The sequence below is a fragment of the Siphateles boraxobius genome, unplaced genomic scaffold (genome assembly GCF_051911475.1).
Source record: "Siphateles boraxobius isolate OS27281-9 unplaced genomic scaffold, OSU_SipBor_1 130, whole genome shotgun sequence".
Lineage (NCBI taxonomy): Eukaryota > Metazoa > Chordata > Actinopteri > Cypriniformes > Leuciscidae > Siphateles > Siphateles boraxobius.
In genome coordinates this window covers 5,432,808-5,458,933 of record NW_027508734.1, presented here as the reverse complement: position 1 = coordinate 5,458,933, position 26,126 = coordinate 5,432,808, and the positions used below count along the sequence as shown (strand labels likewise).

Genomic DNA, 26,126 nt, shown 5'->3' with positions numbered 1-26,126 from the left:
TCTGGCGAGTGCTTTCCCGAGGGACGCTCGCCGCCTCTAAGGAGGGTTCTAGTGTGTTCAGACCAGTCGTTCCCTGCCTGTGCGCCGTTACAGGGCACTGTGTCTGTCACGCAGAATGTTCAACCAGAGCAAAGTCTTTCGTCGAGTTCGTCTTCAAAAAGAGCACAGCAGAAGCGGAGTGTCACGTCTCGTGCCCCCCTGCAGAGAAACTGGAGGGACGAGGCGGGGTGCTCTCCGGCGCGGCCTTCTCGGGGCAGGACTGATCTGAGGACAGTCATTGTCGCCAGAAAGGCCGCGTCGAAAAAGTCCTGACGGGCTGAACGTCAGGACTCTGAGGGTGGTCCCCATCGGGAAAAACTTGAGTTCACCGAACAAAAACACGGTGCCCTGTCTTTCTCGATGCCCTCAGGGGTCTGTTCTACTAACCCTGCCTATACAGGGCGTAGAGAGACTCGGCGAGCGATTTCCCGAGGGACGCTCGCCCCCTCCAAGGAGGGTTGTGGAGTGCTCAGACCAGCTGTTTCCTGCCAATATGTTACAGGGCGCTGTGTCTGTCACTCGGGATGTTCATCCGGAGGCCAGCCTCGAGAGGCTGGTTCCCTTAGTAGAGTTCCTGGCGGAATGGGTCCCCCACTCAGCAGGGAGTTAGGATACTACTTCATCGAAAAAAAAAAAAAATCCTGACGTGCTGAACGTCAGGGTTCTGAGGGTGGTCCCTATCGTGAAAGATCTGAGTTCACTGCACAAGAACACGGTGCCCTGTCTTTTCCGATGCCCTCAGTGGTCTGCTCTACTAACCCTGCCTTCACAGGGCGTAGAGAGACTCGGCGAGCGATTTCCCGAGGGACGCTCGCCCCCTCCGAGGAGGGTTGTGGAGTGCCCAGACCAGCTGTTCCCTGCCAGTACGTTACAGGGCGCTGTGTCTGTCACTGGGGATGTTCAAATCAGATCCGAGGACTGGTTTGTCATGATAGATCTAAAGGACGTTTACTTCCATGTATCTATCCTCCCTCAACACAGGAAGTTCCTGAGGTTCGCTTTCGGGGGCGAAGCGTACCAATATCGGGTTCTTCCGTTCGGCCTAGCACTGTCACCCCGAACATTCACGAAGTGTACGGATGCTGCTATAGCCCCGCTGAGGTTACAGGGCATCCGCTTTCTGTACTATATAGACGATTGCTTGATTCTAGCTCAATCGGAACAACAGGCGGTTCGGCACCGAGATGTCGTTCTTGCTCATATCAAGTGACTGGGGCTGAGGCTCAACGCCAAAAAGAGTGTTCTTTCTCCATTACAGAGAACCACTTTTCTAGGTGTAGTGTGGGATTCAACGACGATGCAGGCACGATTGTCACCTGCTCGTATTGCTATGATTCTCGCTGCAGTAGATCAGGTCAAGCTAGGCCAGTCATCCACTGTAAAACAGTTCCAGAGACTGCTAGGTCTCATGGCAGCTGCGTCCAACGTGATACCTCTTGGCCTCTTGCACATGAGACTGTTACAGTGGTGGCTCAGGACCAAGGGATTCTCCCCGAGGGGAAATCCGCTTCGCATGATCGTGAGTTTGCGACGGTGTCATCACGCCCTGATCATGTGGAAAGATCCTTGGTTTCTGTCCCAAGGCCCTGTGTTAGGAGCTCCTTGTCGTCGCGTTATGCTAATGACAGATGCCTCTCTCACGGGTGGGCTCAGGGTCTGTGGGAGGACCATCATCGTCTGTGGCACTTAAACTGCCTAGAGATGTTGGCGGTGTTTCAGGCTCTGAAACACTTCCTCCCAGACCTAAGGGGCCACCATGTTCTTGTCCAGACAGACAACACATCGGTGGTTTCTTATATCAACCATCAGGGGGGTTTGCGTTCTCGCCCGCTTTACAAACTGGCACGTCAGATCCTTCTATGGTCCCAGGGGAAAATTCTTTCTCTGAGAGCTCTTATCTCCCGGGGTATTTAAATCAGGGGGCAGACATCCTGTTAAGACAGGGGCCGAGGCCCGGGGAATGGAGTCTTCACCCCGAGGTGGTGGAACTCCTATGGAAACATTTCGGTCTTGCCGAGGTAGACCTATTTGCTTCTCGAGAAACATCACACTGCCCGCTGTGGTTCTCTCTCAGCCATCCAGCCCCGCTGGGGTTGGATGCGATGGTACATCCGTGGCCGAGGTCACGCTTGTACGCTTTTCCCCCGATCGCTCTGCTCCCAGGAGTTCTGGAGAGGGTTCGCCGGGACGGGCTCAGTCTCCTGCTAATAGCCCCGTTCTGGTCGGCCCGGGTATGGTTTGTGGACCTAGTGTCTCTCCTCAACGGCTCTCCCCTAGAGATACCGATCAGGAGAGATCTGCTCTCTCAGGCGAGTGGGTCGATCTTTCACCCCCGTCTAGAGCTATGGAGGCTGTGGGCTTGGCCTCTGAGGGGGCCCAGCTCATAGATTCTGGTCTCTCGGCTGAGGTCGTTGAGACCATCCTCCGATCCAGAGCTCCCTCCACGAGGAAGTTATATGCCGCGAGGTGGAAACTTTTCACCTCTTGGTGTGGAGAGCGCCAGCAGGACCCAGTTAACTGCCCGGTTGGTACAGTCCTGGATTTCCTGCAGGACCGTCTCTCCACAGGGTTATCCCACTCCACACTGAAGGTGTATGTGGCGGCCTTAGCTGCTTACCACACCCCTTCAAGTGGAGGTTCCCTCGGGAAACACCCGCTTATGTCTCGCTTCCTTCGTGTCACCTTGAGGCTGAGGCCTGCAGTTCGCACAAGGGTACCAGCTTGGGATCTGGCCGTCATCTTAGAAGGTCTCTCCCTTGCTCCTTTCGAGCCCATCGAGGAAGTTTCGGAAAAGTTTCTTACTCTAAAGACTATCCTTCTTCTCGCTATCTCATCTCTAAAAAGAATTGGAGATATTCAAGCACTTTCGGTGGCTCCCTCGTGCCTGGAATTTGCTCCTGGTTGGTTAAGGCCTTTCTCTTTCCGAGACCAGGTTATGTTCCTAAGGTTCCAACTGTTTCAGTTAGACCTATAGTTCTGCAGGTTTTCTGTCCTCCGCCTTTTCTGACGTCAGACCAGGAGAAAATTAATTTGCTGTGCCCAGTTTGGGTTTTGATGCTTACGTCCACAGAGCTGTCCTGTGGAGGAGATCGGAACAAATGTTCGTCTGTTTGGGTCACCTAAGAAAGGGTGTCCTGCATCTAGAAAAAGGATGAGCAAGTGGGTGGTCGAGGCCATCCCACTTGCTTATGGATCGGCCCATCAGCCTTCACTTTGGCTGTAAGGGCTCATTCCACCCGGAGTATGGCTGCTTCTACAGCTCTTCTTTCAGGAGCTTCTCTTCAGGACGTTTGTGATGCGGCAGGCTGGTCCTCACCGCACACTTTCGTTAGATTTTATTCCCTCGATCTTAGCTCCACTCCCGGGGCTCAGGTTCTCTCGTTGGTTTGTGTCTCCTAATGACACACGACGGGGATTTGGTCGTATGGGGATGTGGGTATTGCGTTCCCACTGCGATTTCACGCAGCGGTAGTCCCTGAAGGGGAACGTCCCGGGTTACGTATGTAACCCTAGTTCCCCGAAGGGACGGACGCTGCGTGTCCTGCCATACTCTCGGCATCCCCTTGGGTCGCTGCTTCAGTAACTTTTAAGCTGGCGTGTTGTGTACTCAGGGGATATTTATAGCTTCCTGGTCGATGACGTCACTCGCCGTACGCTCATTCTCTCCATTGACTGATTTCATTCATGCTTCAGACGCGTCACGCTGAGGGCGTTCCCACTGCGATTTCACGCAGCGTCCGTCCCTTCGGGGAACTAGGGTTACATACGTAACCCGGGACGTTCATACACTGTAAACTGAACCTATAACCTTGGCATTGCTAGTGTATGCTCTACTGTTTGAGCTAAAGGAACTGCTGTATCAGCAATGTGTCATTGATCGAGTGATGCCTTCTTACCTTTCTCGTTCTCAGGCACCAGTGTCTCAATAGGAGGTTCTATTTCTCCTGCTTCAAGAAGGAGATTTTTGGCTTGGGACAGAAATATCCTCACGGCCTGAAGCAGCTCCACAGCAGAACTATACGTCGAGGCCTCCATCTCCTGCCTCTGTTTCTCTAAGAAGTCCTGCACCAATGACCCAAATGTGGAGCGTTTTTCATGGGAGAGTTCGTCCACCAATCGGGCAACTCGGCGCTCAGGAGCAAACACGCATACAAAGGCGGCGGTCATGCGGCGTAGAGTCGAGGTCGGGTTCGCTGAGGGGAAACGGGTCCCACGTGCCGCAGGCGGCCATTGGTGGCCGAAGTCCTGGGCTTCCTCCTCCTCCAGGCTGCTGAACGAACTATTGCTGTCCAGTTCAGCAAGGGAAGGAGCTCGGGTTCTTTCCAAAGCGAGACACACCTCACCATCTTCAGTGTCTTTGTTGAGTTCAGCGTTGTCTCTTTGGGGTAAGGAGTTACTCTAGAGAACCACATGATGTGGTAAAAAAGGTTTAGAAAAACAACATTAATTTTAGAACATAGCACCACTGAAATATTTTCAAACAGGCATCACGATCACGACCTTCCAGAACCACAGTGCAGTGTAGGCACAGTATGTGGAATATCATTATATTGGCTGTAGGAGGCAGTTAACTAGTAAAGGTTATACTTGTGCTGACCTCTCTACACCCGCACTAACTTCAGCACAGTTGCGTGGAGACCATGATTTAGACAAGTAGGATGTGCTCCTGTTCCATTTTTTGTTGGCCCTGAAATGTTATTGTACATCGAAGACACTCATAACCCTTCCCATATGCCTATAACTATTATCAAGCCTTAAAGAACATTCTGGCCAAAAATGAACCAATGAACCATCTTTTGGAAAACAGTCTCGACCAGTCGAACCACGAACGCCGTGCTATGTGCTGGCCTGGGGCGGCAGTGGATCAGTGGTTCATGCAGGTTCGATCCCCGGTTCCACCTGACCAAGTGTCAAGGTTTCCATGAGCAAGACACCTAACCCCAGCAACTCCCGACAAGCTGGATGGCGCCTTGCATGGCTGACACCGCCGTCGGTGTATGAGTGAGTGAGTGAATGGGTGAATGTGAGGCAATATGTAAAGCGCTTTGGTGGCCATTGGGTCTGTGAAAGCGCTATATAAATGCAGTCCATTTACCATTTACCATCATGAAAACGCATCCCAGAGAACGCTCGACTCGGTACTCATGTGTTATTTAGCCCTAGGTTCATTTTTGGCCGGAATTGTCCTTTAACCTGAGAGGAAAATGAGGGGTTGATAAGAATCTTGTTCGACCCCATATGCCAGGGGTAGCCAATGATGCTCCAGGAGGGCTACCATCCTGTAGTTTAGCACCAATCCTAATCAAACAAACCTGAACCAGCAAATCAAGGTGTTCAGGATTACTTAAAAATTAACAGCTAGAACTGAAGTCTGCAGAAAAGTAACCCTACAGGAGCATGATCGATAACCCCTGCCATACTCCACTCCAAAGCCAAACCCGAGGCATGTCCAATCCTGCTATTGGAGGGCAACTGTCCTGCAGAGTTTAGCTCTAACACACTTGTCTGAAAGTTTCTAGTGATCCTGAAGACCTTGATTAAGTGGTTCAGGTGTGTTTAATTAGGTCTAGAGCTAAATTTTGCAGGAATAAAGCCCTCCAGGAGCAGGATTGGACCCTCTGGCATAACCCCTTAAATTCTAATTGGATCATTGGTCCAGGATGAATAAGAACACTGATAAACGGTAAACGGTAGTAACGAGGCCGAATAAGAATGAAAATTTCTGTGCCAGACTTTTTTTTACCGCCCCTTGGTGTTCCAGCGTTCAGTGCCATTACTCGGCACACTTGTTGAACTGACAGTGAGGGGATTAATGAAGATGCACTAGGCAAAATGCTCCAAGGTTTGGCTGCATTTCACGTGTAAAATTACACGTCAGAACGCCCTCTGGGTGAGCCGATTGTCTGAAGCCCATGTAGAATCACGCCAATTCATTGGCTGATGGCACGGGCGCCACCTCGACGCTCTTACGTCATCATATTATATTGGGGCGTGCGCCATCTGCTCCTCAGATTTCTCTGCCGAAAAAGGAAGCTTGTCGGCAGTGCGAGGAGCTTGGCAGCGAACGCAGCGTCTCGTTCCCTATTCCGAGAACATAGGTTACACCAGTAACCAGAGACGTTCTCTTTCATAGGTTCACTCAACGCTGCGTAGCTGAGACGCAGTGGGAACGAAATACCAAACTCGCCAAACTAAGCGCTGCCGTAACTAGTACAACGACCAGATAACTTACATGACTGGTTCAAGCAGACAAAACATGAGAACCTGGAGCCATGTTGAGATAAGATTACCCTGATAGTAATCTCTATTAATCTCCAGTATTATTATATTGTTTGATACAATATTGTTTTATTTGATATCATGTAAATGTGAATTTTTATTTTATATTGGTTTATTTATTATTACAATATGTTACTTGTATTTATATTATTTAAAGATTTAAGTTGATATTGTGTCCAGTTTGGCCCTGTAAATAAAAGGGTATTGTTTTTTGACAAAGTGTGTGCGGTTTCATTTTAAGTACCGGTTCAAGAACCGCTTAAGCACCGGAACCGCTTAAAAAATACAGAGTACGTACCGGTATCGGATAAAACCCAACCGATACCCAACCCTAGCTCTAACCCTAATTAGACACACCTAAACAAGCTAATCAAGAGCACAACTTCCAGGCAGGTTCATTGGAGCTAAATTCCCTTCCAGGACCAGGATCGGACATGCCTGTCCTAATCTTCACCCTGAGTTAAAAGGGACCAGCAAGTATGTTGGTTCAGAAGCATGCCCTACTTGAAAAAAATTCAGTCAGCCTAGGGTCCACATACTTACGGGTGGTATCTGTCCCAACATCTGTTCATCCTCCTCTACTGAAGTGGGAGTGAGTGCCGGAGTCCTCCTGAGCACGCTCAGTCCTCCTGTCCGTCTCGGGCCGCCCTGGTTGGCAATTTGTCCTTGTGTCTCCCCCTGGGTTAGATCCGATTCTCCACCTGACAGGCTGAGAGAGGTTTCATTGGACACACGGACCCTGAGGCTGCGTTTGAAGCGGTGGCGTTTGTGTGAGGCAGTTCTGCTGGGTTGAGGAGGCTGAAGGAACAGGGGATTGACAAAACATGGGCTGATCAATCTGGATGTCCGGTGGGGCACTGAGGGCGGAGGGGGACCGTTAGGAAGGCCAGGGGACATCTGAGAGCTCCAGAACTCTGAAAGAGCCATGGAAGGTTGCAAAGAGTGAAAATTAAATGGAAAACACAATTGCACATTAACCTTTTGAAGTTAAGAATTTTAGAGTAGTCATAGCTTTTAGATCTATTGAAATTAAAGCTTTTAATGTAACAGGAAAACATAACATTTGCAACTTTCTGAAACAACATCTATTTGGTGAAACTTGGCCTGGCCGGGTATGGTTTGATAAGGATGCTATTTGGCATGCTAGCTGATTTTGCTTAGCCAGCTGGTATATGCTAGTTGGAATTTAACTAACAATAAGAGTAAGATGTTGGGAAAGTCTGTCACTCTTGTTTCCAGCACCAATAAATGAGTGGATGACGTTTGTTTCAACTCTTTGTCCTCCATTGATGGATTTTTCCGTCATTTATGAGACAACGCTTCCACGCCATTAACGACATTTTCCAGCTTTCCGGGTTTATTTGTTATACGTTGGGGGGGGGGGGGGGGGGGAATCTCCAGATCAAAACACAGACAAAAAAGGAGCAGAAATAAGCGATAAAAGCATTGCTAATGTACGTTTTTTTAGTCTTTGGAAAAAATTAAACACGAGTTTCTCAGCTTTTTGTTCAAAATGTTGCTTTTTAATGAAACTATCACACAAATAAAGTGTTTATTAAAAAAAAAGAAAGCATGAAGCTAAAATAAAAACTTTTTTTTTTAAAGCAGAGGTTCTTTTTTTCTCTGTTCTTTCTTTTGATATATTGCATGTTCAGATTCTAAGGGCCATGACATTTTTGTGAAAATTATCAAAATGGTGGTGGCTGGCAGATGTTTGTGGGAAAAACGGTTAAACAAATGTTAAACAATAGAGTTTTAGCAGCACATTTTAGTGCTAATTGATTTTGTGATCCAGTCACAAGGATATGCTAACTTTGTAAATGGGCTGTTACTGAAGGAAAGTAATTAAATATGAACACAATTAAATACTAAAGTGGACAAAACCCCAAACCTGCAGGTTGGTGTAAGCACTGAAAAGCGCTGCAACTGAATATAAGATGGTGTTAAGGATACTAAGTGGGTGTTTACATATAACTGTTAAAGTTACAGCAGCAAAAAGGCTAGTTTAGTTTGAAGGGTCAGTAAGGGGGTGGAAATGGTCATGAAAAACAAGTATTCTTACCTAAGCCCAGATGCGAAATGCTTTCCAGCTGGGTGTGTGTTGTGGCCTGTATAATTGCTTCTGGGAGCTCCAGTGGGAAAGGTAATACATCTCTGTTGAACACATACACAATTAGCATAAATGACATAATACATTATAGATAAAACACTTGTTTAATGTACATGAATTCTATAATGTTTGTTGGTTTGATGTACCTGCTAATGGTGTAAAACGCCACTAGTCTGCAGAGATCAGGGAAGCTCAGGGCAGAACTTTCTAGAGAAAACGCTAAATGGTGACAAATCAGATGTAAGAATTTAAGATAAAAAAAATGTTAACAGACACAAAACCAGGTTTACCAGCCTTGGCTGTCGATTAATCATGAAATTGTGCGAGCTGGTCTCATTTAGGACTAGGCCAGTTAGAATTTTTTTTGTTCTGGAAATGTTTTCAGTGACAGGTTTTATTTTTGTTCCCACAGCGTTTTCCTAAAAGGTAGGATTACATTATGTAAAATATTCTAAAAATGTTTAGTGATCACATTGTTAGAACATTATCCTAACATTCTTATAAAGTTTTTAACGGGAAGTTTTCCAGCAGGCATTGGACATGGACAACTCCACAAACAGCATTACCAGCTTCACTTATTACTTACCAGTTTGACTTTATTTCTGTCATACGTCTACAGAAGTTATTATTGAGAATTTTTGTTGTATCTGGAAAAATAACTTTATTCTAGTCTATAGAAACAATCTATATTGTTAAAAGCGCTATATAAATGAAGGTGACTTGACATGACTATTGAAAATAATAGTTTCGTTTGAATTCACTATTTTGATTTTGATTAGATTTGATTTATTAGACAAAATAATAGTGAAAAAGACACTCATTTGTCAAGGATAACACAATAAAGTTTAACAAAAAACTTGTTTCAATTATGGCCCTTGATGTAAAGCACAACTTCACTCCTAGAGACAGGTTATCCTGGCACTGCATACTGATTATACTGATAATAAGAACACACATTTCAAAATTTACATCATACTTATTAACATCTGAGTATTCAAAAGACTGGGCCCCTGAGTATTCAAAAGACCTTCGATCGTACATTGTTTTAAAACGACATAATGTAATATCCATTAGACTCTGCCTTGTATTATAACAGTGTTTCCTACTTACCCTAGAGATATACATATTAAAATACGAAGGAGCTCTTTTATTAATTATCTTGTGTACCATCTTTAATTTAAAATGCACAACTCTCCTTTCTATAGGTAACCACTTAAGATGTCTAAAATGGGAGGTATCAACATATGTAAAGCTATTAAAACCTAAAACCAACCTTATCAATTTAGTTTGAGATTTCTGTAGCTTAACCAGACAAAAACTAGACAAATCGGACATCCAAGAAATGCATGCGTACTCCAGATGACATAGCACTAAACATGATGCAAGTATTTTTAAATTTTGCTTATCCAAAAAACCAACATATCTGGTAAGAAATTTTGTCCTAGCATTAACCTTCCCTAGAATTTCCATAGCCATATTCGTACCACTTAAATCATTGTCCAAAACACATCCAAGATAATTAACAGTACTTCTATTAGATATTACCAGAGGTGGAAAGAGTAATAAAATATTCTACTCAAGTAAAAGTACTACTACTTCAATGAAATTTTACTTAAGTACAAGTAAAAGTACCGGTCTAAAAATCTACTCAAGTAAAAGTAAAAAGTAGCTCATTTAAAATTGACTCAGAGTAAAAGTTACTGAGTTACTTTTTTAACAGCGGGGGTGGGGTGGGGGACCCTCCCGTGTAGGGTTGTAATGGTATAAGATTTTCACAGTATGGTAACGTCTCAGAAAATATCACGGTTTACAGTATTAATCAATTGTTAAATAAATAAACTGTATTATTAAATTATGGGTATTATTATTATTATCATCAGTTAAAATGACAGTTAAATTAATGAAAACAGGATTTTTTTTTGGTTGAACAAATGCTTTTATTATAACAAACTTGAAATAATTTGTTTGTTTATTAAAATTTCAATAAAACATGTCTAATCAATTAAATTTGATAATTAATAATGAATTAGATTAACAACTTATTTTTAACATTAATAATTTATTAAAATGTTTAAGAATAATATTGTCCTATGAAATGTATTTTATTCAGAAAAATGAATGTTTCTTTTTATTAGGGGTGTAACGATATTCGAACCAAACCGAAGAACCGCGATACAGAACCCACGATTCGAATGGCGATACTCTCATGGCGTACCGAACACGCCCCGCCCTGCAAGCTACCCCGGCCCCGCCCAGCCCGGCTAATTGATTGGACCTGGAATCAGTGTTGCCAAGTCCGCTTATTATAAGCAACTTTGGGCTTGTTTTTCTGTAAAGTCGCTTACAAACTTTGGTAGTCGCGGGTCGCGTTTTTTTTTTGGGCTTGTTTTAAAGTGTAGTTGCTTATTTGGGCTTGTTCTCAGCTCGTTGTCAAGCAGATATTTTCTATATGTTATTTAAACGTAGGAGTTTGTCTTGCCTGTTCCCTCTGTCTCTCCCCTTTCCCTATACACAGAGTTTTTTCCCCACCCACATCCTGCTTCTAATTGGCTCTGACCCAGATGGCAATAAGTACTAGCCAATCAGAGGCAGAGCAGGGCAATCGTTTTTTTTTCTGGTTAGGAAAACGTCAGTGAGTGACGTTTAAATGAAAATACGTGCGAGTCGCGACTGTCGCGACTGATGGTGACTGGACTGTAGGAGAGTTTTTATATATAAATTATATTTTAGATATTATAGATATAGATATTATAGTTTAATATTGTTTAACCCTTTAACTGTCACTCCCCCTTTTATCGCATAGACATGAAAATCACTATTCAAACTTAAATGGTTGTAATTCAAGAATGCTTTCGAATACAGACCTATGGTTGGTCTTGTTTTAAAGAAGACATTTGCCAGATTAATGTTGAAATGAAGTATTATGAAGTTATGAAAGTGAAACAGAAAAAAAGTTATACAAGTTTGAGTTTATGAAAATGAACAATGTAAAAATATCATTATTTATATTTTATATAAAATATATATATTACAAAATATATTTTACTCTAAAACTGCCAGAAAATGTAAGCCAAAAATCTGAAGAAGTTGTGTTCCACATTTTAGGTTGATATCTCAAAAAATGAGCTTTCAGTAAGATTTTATTTGGCCGCAGTACCAAAATTTTTCACTAGATGGACAGCCAAGCTTCATTACAGAAGAAAAATAAACTACCGTGTGCACAGTTTTACAAAACTAGGCACAGTTTACCAATCTGTCCACATGGATGTAAATTGACAATCTGTACCCACAGTTTAAAACTATCTGTCACCACGGATTGTAACAGTAGCGGTAGCGCGGAGTAAACGCGAGTAAACGCGATCATCTCTTCCTCAGTTACAGAATAAACATGAATGGACACCTGAAGATATGTTGAAAAATACAGTATACTTACTGAAAGGCATCATAACTCGTGTAATCGCTCAATCAGTGTTTCATCAGCGCAAAGACGTCAATAAAACTGCATAGCTTGTCACTAGCATTATATTTACCTCAGCAGGCTAGTGATTAAGTGTCCACAACTTGTTGGTTCCTAGAGAAATGAACTCTTGCACTAAATAAATGCACAATATTATCCTATATATTATATTTTACTTAACCTGTTAATTATATCTTGATTATTTAAAGTACGTTTAAAATATCTTTAATGAAAATGACAGCAACTGTGTAAATTATTATATTTCAATAACAAATTAGAGTAAAGTTAATGCAAAAACTGACAAAGACACAATTTTCTCATTAAACCACTGTTTAATTTTTTTTTTTAGCTTTCTAAACCGAACCGAACCGAGACATCAAAACCGTGGGAAAACCGAACCGTCAGTTTTGTGTATCGTTACACCCCTACTTTTTATGATTTAATCCAAATATATTATCAAAAACGGTGGTAGGCTAATCAAATGTAAATTTAAACTTGTGTCCTTTTATTTTTTGGGGAAGCGCTGCAAAAAAAAGATTTACTAAATTAAACCATGGACAAAAAAAAACATTCCTATAAATAATGTTCAAATAAAATGTATTATTATTGTTATTATTATTATTATTTTGAGAAGTAGGCTACGTTCTACTGTATGCCTACAATAGTAATATATTTCTGTCATAATTTCTCCTAGTAAAACCGAACTTTTATTTTGACGGTTTGTGAAGACCTGTAATAGTGTATTTGACAATGGATTTTCTCAAATAAAATTATGAAAATGCTATTCGCGTCCGGTGTGAACGCACATTAGGCGTTCTCTCAGAGCAGCTCTGGAAATGTTCATGTATTCATATCCTCAAATTGTTTGTGAGACGCTGAAAACACCATGAACGTCACGAGTACTTGAGTATGTAGTAGACAAACGCAGCTCAGCAGAACAAATAGGGTTAACTTATATATTTACTTGCAGTATTTTTGTGCTTAGCTTAATTATCCACAGACCATGTCGCGATTGGGTTTATTGCACAGTTCTACTTTCCATGTATTCATCCATCCATTATTTTGCATTTTTTACGTGACATCTGCATTAAGTGAATTCCATTTTCATGACTGGATTCCGGGATTCCCTTTGCATCACGTAAATCGGGACATACCTTTATCTGCAGGAGGGATGGTGTCCTATATCCTCTTTTTGCAGCCACTTTGCGTCCACATTTTTTGCAAATTGGATATCTATCCTCGAGGACAACCACGCTTTTTTTCTACTTTTCATACTGGCCATAATTCGCTTGGCGCTTAGCTTTCAGCTTCAGCTGGGTCTGCGTCACCTTTTTTGCGCGTTTGTTCGGGTTTGTTCTCCCGCCCTTCAATCAATTCAGTAGTTTCCGGAGTGTGTGATCCCCCCCCCTTGTATTATTATTTTTTACTCAGTAACGGATATGATTTCAAATGTAGCGAAGTACAATACTTCAAAGAAAACGTACTTAAGTAAAAGTAAAAGTACAGATTTTAAAAACTACTTTAAAAAGTAGAAATACACAAAAAAACTACTCAATTACGTAACGCGAGTAAATGTAATTCGTTACTTTCCACCTCTGGATATTACATAATACCCTACCTTGATAGATAAGTTAGGAGCTTTGTTCAGTTTACTTCTCGACCCAAATAATATGGATTCAGTTTTTCCTAGATGCAATAAAAGTTTTTTATCAGAGAGCCAGTCTCTTACCCTGCAAAGCTCCTCACCATTATGGAGATCAGTGTTTGCTTAATTCTGGCTGCTGTAACTGAGTGTTTATGACACATTCGTTATAGTGAAAAAGACAAGAAAAAACGTGATCAGGTGGTTTGTCAAGTTATTGATGATGACAATCATCATCTAGTGGTCTGATTCACTGTAGCATGAAGCATGACAACGTTAATGAGATTCATACACTGATTCTTGATGTCTAAGTGAGTCTAATAGACACAGGAGTTCAAACATTGCTGACTCTCATGCTTTAGAATCACAGGCTACAATCAAACATATAAAATGAATAACACATACAGAAGTTCTTATTCAGAGTTAATATCATCAAAGTTTAGACAGTGACATCACTGAATCAGAACCACTAGATGATGATTACATCACCTGATCACATCTCTTTTCTTTTTCACCATAATGACTGTGTTTTATAAACACACAGAGAAAAACTAATGTTTAAAAGTCAAGAGCCCAACAAACACCGATCACCATAATGATGACTTCAAATTAAACATTTTCAATAAATCATTAACATCTAATCCTCTGTTACCTCTCAATATGAACATTTGAAGACATATGACAGAAATAAAGTCAAACTGGTTAGTAATAAGTGAAGCTGGTAATGCTCTTTATTGAGTTGTCCATGTCCAGTGCCTGCTGGGAAATTTCCACCTTAAACTTTTATAAGAATTTAGGGGATAATGTTCTATCACTAAACATTTTTAGAATGATTTTAGACAATGTTATCCTACCTTTTAGGAAAATGTTCTGGGAACAAAAATAAAACTATTTATTTACTGAAAACATTACTAGAACAATAACAATTTAGCCGGGAGGCTACCAAATAAAATGCATTTAAAGGTGCAGTGTGTAAACATTTTGAGTATCTATTAACAGAAATGCAATATGACATCCATAACTATGTGTTCAGTGGTGTATAAAGAACTTACTTAATAAACCGTAATGTTTTTATTACCTTAGAGTGAGACATTTATATCTACATAGGCGCGGGAATCCACTTCTATGAAGGTCGACATATTGTGACGTCATGTTTCTACCGTAGCCGACAGCGAACAAACAGCGTTACAGAGCGCGTTTCGTCATTACCTTGAAAGAGAAGCCGCAGAAAGCTAGAAGAAGCTAGCCATAAACACCGTGAGTAGTGACTTTTCCCTTGTCAGTGGTGTAATTATGTAGTTGGATTGTTTCATGTAACTTAATTCTTCTCCCTCGCTGTGTTATGGTTTTGCTATGTGGGGATAAATGTGCTGGTTACGTTCGTGAGACAGCTGATTAGTACTCTTGTCATTGACCGTAAAACAGTTACAGGAATCACCAACCCGTCGATCTTGGAAGCATTTTAAGTCGATCGAGTTTCCAAAATCAGAGAAAAAAAGCCTATTGTGTGTAGTAAATGGTGTCTAGGGGATGCGGAGGCGCGCGCGCTGTTACAATCATGTCCTTTTTGCCGCACGCACCTTTGGGCTCATGCGGACGTGTCGAGTATAAACAAGGCTTAACGCTTTAACCAGCTCAGCCACAGTAACAGCTCATTTTAGCCAGCTAAACTTTTACTACCCTGTTAGAAAAAATATATAGTTGCATAGTTTCATGTAGTTTTTCCCTCGCTGTATTATGGGTTTGCTATGAGGGGAGAATGTGCTGGTTACGTTCGTGACAAAAACAGCTGATTACTATTATTATATTATGTATTAAGACCCTTGATCCTCACCTGACTATGGCTTTGTAATCTTTATCCATTATGTGGTTTATAATGGACTGTGGTACAGAAACTTGGTTTACTCTGGGTATTCTCTGCTGTCTCAGACGACGATGTTTGTCCCGTTTTAGCCACCGTAGCTTCTTCGAAAGGGAGGTGTGAGCAGTGGGCTGAGCCCTTAGTGCAAACTCGCAACCGAACCGCTAGATGTCGCCAAAAGTTACACACTGCACCTTTAAGCTTTGCTATAATACTGGTGACTAAAAGTATGAATGACCAAAAATAGACTAAATAATATCTTATATTTCAACGATAATTGGCTTACTAACACAATAAGACAACAAACATACGTTGTGGGGACCCAAGGTTAATGTGTTAGGCTTAAGAGATAAAAATAGCATTAGCTCAGTCTAAAAACTCTGCTAAAGTGTGTGTATGCGTGACGTGTTACACTCACTGGAGTCTTCCTCACGGATGGGATACTGTGACACACCTCCCTCCTGCACTCGCACACACAGAACCTTCCTGTGGGAGGCACTACACTTACACACCAGAAACGTCTATGGACAAAGATGGAAGATACAGAGTTCATTAACCCCTTTATTAGATAGATATGATATAATATATAATGAAATTGTATAATATTATACATATGTCCAATTATTATATACAACAATAAAGTTGAATATGTATGATAAAATGAGACCATTATTGAGAAGTCAGATTCAAGTACACTGTATTGTGGCGAGGGGTGATTGCAAAATAAAAATAAAAAGTTGTTAAAAAGTGCTTCTTCTAAGAAAATTGACAGAATTTATAAAAAGAAAAAATGGATCCAATAAAGTAAACACCATATGAATGTAATGCAACAGACTGCATCTGTGTTTATTTGAAGTGTAATTGGTTGATTAGCTGTAAAATACATCAGTCTTACTGGCTATTGTTATGCAGGCAGAGATACATCACTGCATAATAACTGTAATTACGACTTTTATTGTGAGCAATAGTGAAAAAACATGATGATTTGATTTCAAGTGGCGGTTGGGATTCTCTCACCCCGACTATCTCTCGCTGCAGGATCTGGTGGGCGGAGTCAGGGCTGATTGACAGCTGCAACCATATGGAGTGTGTGAGGAGAAGACGATCCAAAACACTCAAACTCCTCTGGAGAGACGCGTCCATCTATAACGCAGAGCACAGGGGTCAACAAACACAAAACCAGGCCACCAAGGAATCTGAGCTCACAGAAAGTCTGACATTCGCAAAATTATATGCTTATTAAATATATTGATAAGACTTTACAGTAAGGTCCCATTTGTTAACATTAGCGAGTGACACACAAACCCGCCTCTCCTCACTCACTCGCTTCATTTGCTCCAGATGAATATTGTTGGTTACAGGGCTTGAATTTCAGCGCGGGATTGTGCATATTGTGCATAATTTTACACAATCCCGCAGATTTTGTGCTTAAACACCCAAAGTACGCTCACATAAAGCCGCCTCTCAGTATTAAACTGAATTCTTTTTAGCTGCTTATTGCACTTAAACAGTCAAATACACACAAGAAAATGTCAAAATACCGATCTTGGTGAGTATTCACATAAACACAGTTATGTTTTAAGTGAAAGTAAACAGCTGAGAAAGAAAGCGCACGTGTAACAGTATATTGAGTCGGTGCATTAGCTCTTGAAGTGACAGAGCCCTAATATACCGGCTGTCAAATTATGAGATAATATTAAAAATATCTATATGGTAGGGCTGCACGATATTGAAGAAAAATGTGATATGCGATAACTCATTAAATAATGTGATATTCGATATGCTATACGATAATGCTTAAAGTGTGTAAAATAAACTTAAATTATCTTTAAAATATGTTTTAAATGATATAACCTACATACGCGTTTCACATTCTTTTTGTGTCTAGAAAACAATCCTACAACTTCTGAAAGTGAACAGTGTTTTACTGTAGCATAAGAAGTGTTATTTTAACATCAGTGTAAACCCCTGGGTATAGGGTTTCAAATGATCCTACATCAGGTTTATTTAACAACAGAAACTGAATAATCAAACGTAAAAATAAAACACTGCGTAGTTTTTTCACTGTATGAATTAAATATATATACTGATTCTTATTAAAGCCACAAAAGTCATTCAGTCTTTTGTTCATGACCCCAGTTATTGCAAGCCGTTGCGATATGCATATCGCGATATATATACAGTATTTGCGATATTTCGATAGGCCTATATTGTGCAGCCCTACTATATGGCAGTTTTTCCCCATGGTCTCGATGTCAAAATTGTGGCCAGTGAAAATGCAGAGTGGCTAGTAACTTAGGAAAACCACTAGCCAGAGTGGCTGCTGAGCAAAAAAAGTTAATGTCAAGCCTTGGGTGCATCTCTAATTTGATTCCAAACTGTTCCCAGTATATTATATTTATTAAATACTTGTGATCCTGCTTTCAGTTACCTACAGCACAGAATCTTTGGAAATCTTTGCAGATTCTGTCTGGGCCTACATGAAACACGCAGACAATGAACCGTGCAGCAGTCAGTGCTTCAAACGCTCTCGCTCTCGCTGCGATGACACTGTGTGGGCAGCCCGAGAGGATGCTTATGCATAACAGCAGATGGTTGTCATGGCAACAGATGCCTACACGTCCTACCAGGCAGTCCCACTCATCCACGGACACCTACTCACCCGAAACACGCGCGCACACACACACAAGGCAGACTGCGCTTAAAAAGGCGAGGAACTGTTGGCAAAGTAGAGAGGATGTTTTTTAATTCCTGGTTCTCGTGCCCTTTCTCTCTTTAGCGGTGTCAGAGAGCTCTCCGGCACAATCAGGGCTCTTTGCAATATTTTTATCTAGTTTTTGAAGCCCACGTCCCCTCCTCACACCGCTCTCATCGTCAGACAGGTAGATTCAGCTGCGCTTCACAATGAAGAAAGGCCATTGATGACATGAAAGTAACCGCGTAGCTGCTGAAACTGTACTAGTACTGATTGAGGGTTAGTTTTAGAGATGGACTTACACCCTTATGTCACAAGCACAATCTACACTCACTGGTTTTGTAGATAAGCAGCTTCCAAAAACATAAATGTGCATGTAATTGCATTCATGTGTCGAGTGTCTCTACAGAATTTACAGAGGAAGTACTGAGAGGTTTGCCAAACACACACACATACACACACACACACACGCGCATGCTCGCTCACACTCACTCACTCACTCTCCCACACACACACACACACACACACACACTTACTCACTTACTCACACACACACACAGCTGCACACTCGCTCACTCACTCACTCACTCACTCACACACACACACAGACACACGCACGCTCGCTCACTCCCTCACTCACTCACTCATTCACTCACTTACTCACACACACACACAGACGCACGCTCGCTCACTCACTCACTCACTCACACACACACAAACACACAGACGCACGCTCGCTCACTCACTCACTCACTCACTCACACACACACACAGACACACGCACGCTCGCTCACTCCCTCACTCACTCACTCATTCACTCACTTACTCACACACACACACAGACGCACGCTCGCTCACTCACTCACTCACTCACACACAGACGCACGCTCGCTCACTCCCTCACTCACTCACTCACTCACTCACTTACTCACACACACACAGACGCACGCTCGCTCACTCACTCACTCACTCACACACACACAAACACACAGACGCACGCTCGCTGACTCACTCACTCACACACACAGACGCACGCACGCTCACTCACTCACTCACTCGCTCACTCACACACACACTCACACACACACAGACGCACGCTCACTCACTCACTCGCTCACTCACTCACTCACTCACTCACTCACACACACACACAGACGCACGCTCGCTCACTCACTCACTCACTCATACACACACAAACACACACAGACGCACGCACGCTCACTCACTCACACACACACACACACAGACGCACGCACGCTCACTCACTCACTCACTCACTCACACACACACACACACACACAGACGCACGCACGCACGCTCACTCACTCACTCGCTCACTCACTCACTCACACACACACACAGACGCACGCTTGCTCGCTCACTCACTCACTCACTCACTCACTCACACACACACACACAGACGCACGCACGCTCACTCACTCACTCGCTCACTCACTCACTCACACACACACACAGACGCACGCTCGCTCACTCACTCACTCACTCACTCACACACACACACACAGACGCACGCACGCTCACTCACTCGCTCACTCACTCACACACACACACACACACACAGACGCACGCTCGCTCACTCACTCACTCACTCACTCACACACACACAGACGCACGCACGCTCGCTCGCTCACTCACTCACTCACTCACTCACTCACACACACACAGACGCACGCTCGCTCACTCACTCACACACACACACACAGACGCACGCTCGCTCACTCACTCACTCACTCACACACACACACAGACGCACGCTCGCTCACTCACTCACTCACACACACACACACACACACAGACGCACGCTCGCTCACTCACTCACTCACACACACACACAGATGCACGCTCGCTCACTCACTCACTCACTCACTCACTCACTCACACACACACACACACAGACGCACGCTCACTCACTCACTCACTCACTCACTCACTCACACACACACACAGACGCACGCTCGCTCACTCACTCACTCACTCACACACACACACACACACACACAGACACACGCACGCTCGCTCACTCCCTCACTCACTTACTCACACACACACAGACGCACGCTCGCTCACTCACTCACTCACTCACACACACACACACACACACACAGACACACGCACGCTCGCTCACTCCCTCACTCACTCACTCACTCACTCACTCACTCACTCACTCACACACACACACAGACGCACGCTCGCTCACTCACTCACTCACTCACTCACTCACTCACACACACACACACACACACACACAGACGCACGCTCACTCACTCGCTCACTCACTCACTCACTCACTCACTCACACACACACACAGACGCACGCTCACTCACTCACTCACTCACTCACTCACTCACTCACTCACTCACTCACTCACACACACACACAGACGCACGCTCACTCACTCACTCACTCACTCACTCACTCACTCACTCACTCACACACACACACACACAGACGCACGCTCGCTCACTCACTCACTCACTCACTCACTCTCACACACACACACACACACACACACACAATCAGAGTTTGTTAGCGTTAATTTACATTAATAGATTCATTGTGTTGGCCATGCATGTTTTCTTTATTGGTCATTCCCAGAAGACCTAAAAATGCCAGGAATTAATTAGCACATCAAATTATCATTTCTGGGTGAATCACTCAGTATGTGTGCCTTGTAAGTAAAATAATAAATTAACAGAATTTAACTATTACAGTAAAAAATGTTTTGTGGTTAAATGTTCTAGCAGGAACATCTGATGGCCAAGCAAAAAAATAAATAAAAATACAATATTCTTGTTCTTTGTGCCAAGAAAAATATTTTTCCCTATAATATATTTATCACCCATAAAATACAGACTTCAATAACTTGTACATAGAACTTATAATACATAGATAATACTTGTACATAGAACTTGATAATAATCATAAATGTCGTCATATCATATTATCATCATATGAGAATGATTTCTGAAGGGTCATGTGACACTGAAGACTGGAGTAATGATGCTGAAAATACAGCTTTGATCACAGGAATAAATTATATTCTACAATATATTCAAATAGAAAACAGTCATTTTAAATTGTAATAATATTTCACAATATTACTGTTTCATTGATCAAATAAATGCAGCCTTGGTGAGCATAAAAGACTTCTTTCAAAAACATACACCGAGTCATAAACCTTGACATTTCCATTCTGCTATGCTGCTTTTTTTTCCTTAAAAAAGTTGAGATACAATAAAAAAAACATTTTTGACCTTCAGACATTGACTGTGAGGAAATCAGTTCAATGGTTTGACTGGCATCCCAATATATCAGCAGCACGATCGCAGCTATTATACCTCAGCACTGCTTTGTTTAATCAGTGTGTACATTAGGCCTATAACACCCATCTGAGGTTTTTTGTGGAGAGGCTTTATTACATAAACATCACATCATAGGCCCAGATGACTTTCCACCCACAAACACAAGCACTAAACCACTGCAAGAGAATCTGAGAGCGAGTGCCATCAGTACACACACACACACACACACACACACAACTGACGGGTCAGAAACCTTCACACCACAAACCCTGACCAGAAAACATCCGAGGAGAGACAGATGATGTCCGACTGCAGCGTAGGCCTCCTTACATAAAGCCCTGAACAGCCTACACACACAAACACACACACACACACACACACACACACACACACAACTGACGGGTCAGAAACCTTCACACCACAAACCCTGACCAGAAAACATCCGAGGAGAGACAGATGATGTCCGACTGCAGCGTATGCCTCCTTACATAAAGCCCTGAACAGCCTACACACACACACACACACACACACACACACACACACACACACACACACACACACACACACACACACACACACACACACACACACACACACACACACACACACACACACACACACAGTTATGTAATTAAGCATCATACAGGGAGAAACAGAAGAAGAGGAAAGTAAAAAGAGAAGAAGAAGAGGGAGTGAGTTTGATTTAAGCAGGTTTCTCCTCTTCAAGAACTTGTTTTTTTTTCTTCATGAGGCTATTTTTGAGTCTGAGTTCAGGAAGATTATAATTATGAATCAAGGAAGTCGTGCATTTTTATCAGCTCATAAAAAGCGCGGTTTCAAGTTTCGATGCCTTCTTCTGAATATGAGTTTTTAATTGCTCTTTCAGGTTGAGACATTTTTTTTTCCAGATCTCGCTAAAGCAAATGCAAGTGAGATTACTGTGAACTTTTAACAACAGAGATATTATTAAAGGAGATCTGATTTTTGGTGTATAATTCACTTTTTTGAAAAATAATTCTTACTCAGAAATTGCTAGTAAATTTCACAAATACCTACAAAGCAATGGCAAGTACATTTTTTAATTTTGCAGCAGAAAGACTGAAACAGTATTTTCCTGTAAAACATACTCCAATAAACTTCATTGTGTCTCCCACAACAGGTTTACATTCAGCAAAGGTCAAAAACACTTTCATTTTATCATAATATACATTGCACATCACCATATTTTTCAATGATTCTCAAAAGACTCGGATGAATCAGTTTCTCAACATCACTCCTTTCCAAGAACTACTGTGCTCTGCCCTGATTGGCCCAGTCTGTTGTGATTGGTCTACTGTGCTCTGATTGGCCAGACGGCCCAGTCTGTTGTGATTGGTCTACTCTGCTCTGATTGGCCAGACGGCCCATTTTGTTGTGATTGGTCTACTCTGCCCTGATTGGCCCAGTCTGTTGTGATTGGTTTACTCTGCTGTGATTGGCCAGACCGCCCAGTCTGTTGTGATTGGTCTACTCTGCTCTGATTGGCCAGACGGCCCAGTCTGTTGTGATTGGTCTACTCTGCTCTGATTGGCCAGACGGCCCAGTCTCTTGTGATTGGTCTACTGTGCTCTGATTGGCCAGACGGCCCAGTCTGTTGTGATTGGTCTACTCTGCTGTGATTGGCCAGACGGCCCCTTCTGTTGTTATTGGTCTACTCTGCTGTGATTGGTCAGATGGCCCATTCTGTTGTGATTTGTCTACTCTGCTCTGATTGGTCAGACTGAATTCTACATATAGCTGCTGTAAGATGTGTTTTCTTTGTCAATAGTAAAATGTAATTTTTTCCTGTGATCAAAGCTGAATTTTCAGCATCATTACTCCAGTCTTCATTGTCACATGATCCTTCCGAAACCGAATTTTGAACAGAATGAGAATGAGTAAATAACAAAATGTTCATTTTTGAGTGCACTGTCCCTTTAAGGAAGTTTGATTGTAAATTAGATTTGAGAGTTACAGCAGAAGGGAAGATTCTGAGAAGAGCTCAGATTGATTTTTTTGCAATGCAATTTCATTTTAATTATTCTTAAAATGAAGAATCCAGATAGTTTTGGAGGCCACTGTGAAACACAAAACTAGTAAGCCGTGGAGCAGGTGGTCACTGGGTAAATGAAGAAGTGAACTTCAGTGACATGAGGACAGTCTGTCAGACAGCTCTCAACATTTCCAGTAACAAGCACAGCGATGGAGAGAAAAAGAGGATGAGGAGTTAGAGAGACACACAGAGATGGTTTCATGAAGCCGAAGTGTGGGAGACTAAACACGATTTGCAGCAAAAGCCTGCTGAGAAACATCTCCAGGGACAGAAACGAGAGAGAGAGAGAATAGAGGAAGTGAGGAAAGACAGGAAGCCTTGCAGAGGAGGAGAAGTGCAACTTCAGCTGGCAGAATAATGGAGATCAGACACAGAAACTTTCAGGATGAGATCCGGTTGCTTATGATAGTGGCAGGGCAGATTTTGAGAAGGAAATGTTGGACAAATGTGACCCTGGACCACAAAACCAGTCGTAAGTCGCACGGGTATATTTTTAGCAATAGCCAACAATACATTGTATGGGTAAAATTAGAGCCCGACCGATATGGATTTTTGGGGGCCGATGCCGACACAGATTAAAAAAAAGCCTGATACCGATATATCGGGCGATATTATTTGTGTACAGTAGCAATATTATTTGTGTATTATAGTACAGTACCAGTCAAAAGTTTGGACACACTTTCCTATTGGTGTGTACAAACTTTTGATGGGTACTGTATATAGAATACACAGTATTTAAACAGAATAAATGTATAAACGTTTCGCAATGATCACTCAAATGTGGTGATCAAACACTTGTGTGACAAAGATATGTAATGGAGGCAGGGTGAATGATAGAATGAGAATGATAAATTTGAGCTGTAACCAAACTAGTTTGCATTGCATGTTATATTATATTATATTCTAAACACTGTTGCATAATCTTCACTAACGACTTTGTCTTTTAATTTAGTCACGTTATATAAAACAACTTCAATAAATATATAAAAAGTGTCACTAACAAAACCTTATTATCTTCTATTTTTATTCTTAATTCCTCTAATCTCTACCAGTGGAGGAACAACTCAGATCTTTTTACAAAAGTAAAATTAATAATATCATAACAAAAACGTTTTTAATTACATATGTACAATACTTATATACTATTTTAAATACTTAAGCAAAATGTACCGTGAAACTATAGTCTTAATGCAAAATGGCCCTATATAAAGTGTTATAATTATATAAATGATTGGAATATTGCTTGATGTTGTAGCGTAGCGTTATAGGCAGAATGAGCTTTAACACTGTCTACACCGGACGCGGCCGTTATTGCTCGGGTCGCAACAGCTGTTTACCATAGACGCGAGAAAGCGCCCGTTGCAAAGCAGAACGAGGCATCAGTTTACTGTCAATGTTTCATCAATCAATTGCCTGGATTTAATAAATAAAAAATAAATATAGCAGACAATATAATCAGGACTCAGCTGTAGGCCTACGCTTGCAATAGTCACAAGCTCACACAATACGTGACAGAGACTGGTAGCAGAGAAATCAATTCTGTGAATTACACTGCGCAAATCAAAAGTAATAGTCTACTACCCACCGGATGAAGAAGCGTTGGCTCTCAACAGAACATAAAATAGTCATTTCATTTTTCGAGTTCGCATTTATGAGGAAAAAACAATGTTATGGACATGACCGCTCTGAAAGCAGCACTAAAGTGCTTTAAAACTTTCACAGAGACCTCGAACAGAAAGCACAAAGCCTTTCATTAAAGTAAATTTCGTTTTGTATTAATTGTATCTTAATTTTAATCAATGTTTCATCAACCAATTGCCTGGATTTAATAAATAAGAAGTAAATATAGTGGACAATAGATAATCTCGACACGGAGGCGCCGGCGAGTGAACTGCAACTCGTCTCATAAATAAACCGAAACTCAGCGTATAGACCTGAGAAAAATCTATATTGAAATGTATACTTTAAAACAGAACAATTCAAAACGACAGACTGCTCTCTGCTTATATAATCCGTATGAAATGTGCATTTCTCTCTGGCGCGTTCAAAGATCGCTAGTCTGCATCGTCAACTTCATCTTTGCAGCCCACAATGACTGAAAACACTTGTTATTAATAAACAATTAAAATGTCTCCTTGCAATATTTGATGTATTCATATCATTGCTTTTGCCAGTTCTTTGTGACAGCTTTTAGGTGCTTTATTGGCAGCGCCACCCTTACATGAATCACCGCATGCCGCATTTTTTAAATATTAATTTATCGGCCATTTTAAATGCCGATACCGATAGTTATGAAAATGCCTAATATCGGCCGATAATATCGGCTCGCCGATATATCGGTCGGGCTCTGGTCAAAATTATCAATTTTTCTATCATGCAAAAATCATTAATATATTCGGTAAAGATCATGTTCCATGAAGATATTTTGTAAATTTCCTACCGTAAATAAATATAAAAAATATTTTTTGTGAATGGATGCAGCAAAATCGTGCAAAAAAAGTCAGAAAACACACCTGCAACCTTCGCTCACTGCAGCCCGCTCTTTGGGAATTACCCACTCAAGTTTGGTATCTATGTCAAGCTTAGATTTCCCGCTTTCGGGTTCATAACTCTCCACCACGTCATTAGAGCAGTAAGCCCAGAGAGAG

At 42.0% G+C, this 26,126-nt stretch overlaps 1 protein-coding gene across 1 annotated transcript in view; it reads right to left on the bottom strand.

Moving 5' to 3' along the window:
* rin1b (Ras and Rab interactor 1b) overlaps nucleotides 1-26,126 on the bottom strand; it is a 46,305-nt gene that overhangs the window by 10,224 nt on the left and 9,955 nt on the right. Inside the window, exons 2-7 of the mRNA XM_077227553.1 lie at nucleotides 16,406-16,531; nucleotides 15,807-15,909; nucleotides 8,575-8,647; nucleotides 8,381-8,472; nucleotides 6,862-7,232; nucleotides 3,936-4,437 (exon numbers count right to left, since the gene is read on the bottom strand). Of these exons, the coding sequence (XP_077083668.1) occupies nucleotides 3,936-4,437; nucleotides 6,862-7,232; nucleotides 8,381-8,472; nucleotides 8,575-8,647; nucleotides 15,807-15,909; nucleotides 16,406-16,531 (1,267 nt within the window). The remainder of the gene's footprint in view (nucleotides 1-3,935; nucleotides 4,438-6,861; nucleotides 7,233-8,380; nucleotides 8,473-8,574; nucleotides 8,648-15,806; nucleotides 15,910-16,405; nucleotides 16,532-26,126) is intronic.